The sequence below is a fragment of the Phytophthora parasitica genome, assembly GCF_000247585.1.
Source record: "Phytophthora parasitica INRA-310 unplaced genomic scaffold supercont2.1, whole genome shotgun sequence".
Lineage (NCBI taxonomy): Eukaryota > Oomycota > Peronosporomycetes > Peronosporales > Peronosporaceae > Phytophthora > Phytophthora nicotianae.
The window spans coordinates 671,376-671,840 of record NW_008634126.1 but is presented as its reverse complement, the minus strand read 5'-3'; the positions used below and the strand labels follow the sequence as shown (position 1 = coordinate 671,840).

General features: G+C 58.5%; 1 protein-coding gene across 1 annotated transcript; it reads left to right on the top strand.

The window, feature by feature from the left end:
- Positions 1–6: 6 nt before the first annotated feature.
- Positions 7–459, top strand: PPTG_20675 (hypothetical protein; the record flags this gene model as incomplete). Its single annotated transcript, XM_008892873.1, has 2 exons — positions 7–30; positions 106–459. Coding segments are annotated over 2 exons (378 nt in total), but the record flags the coding sequence as incomplete, so codon positions are not given.
- Between the last annotated feature and the right edge of the window lie 6 nt (positions 460–465).

The window sequence follows — 465 nt, the reverse complement described above, 5'->3', positions numbered from 1 at the left end:
GATCAGGCTCCAGACGACGAGAAGTGCCTGGTGCGTGGTGGCCTGTTCACCGGACCTGCGCGTAACTGGTATCGGCAACTTAGTCGAACCACGAGGGGCGACTAGAAGAAGCTCCTGCGCGAGTTCCAAGTGCAATTCTGCGGACTCGGAGTATCTGTCGCAAGACAATACTACCATGCGAGGAAGGGCGCCGATGAGACACCGCTGGAATACCTTCACCGCCTGAACGTCGCAGGACTGAGGACGAAGCTACGCGTGAAGAGCGGTCCATCCGACGTTCGCCGCGAGCACGTAGTACATTTCATTGAGACCCTGGACGACCGTGATCTAGCCGATCAGCTTGCGTTGCTGCGTATCTGGGATGCCGATGCGCTGGAGGAGGTACTGCGGGCGAGACAGCGTGCTAAGAACCGTCAGGGACGAGCACGCTTCAGCCTCAGCCTATGTACTGAGGCCACTGTTAAC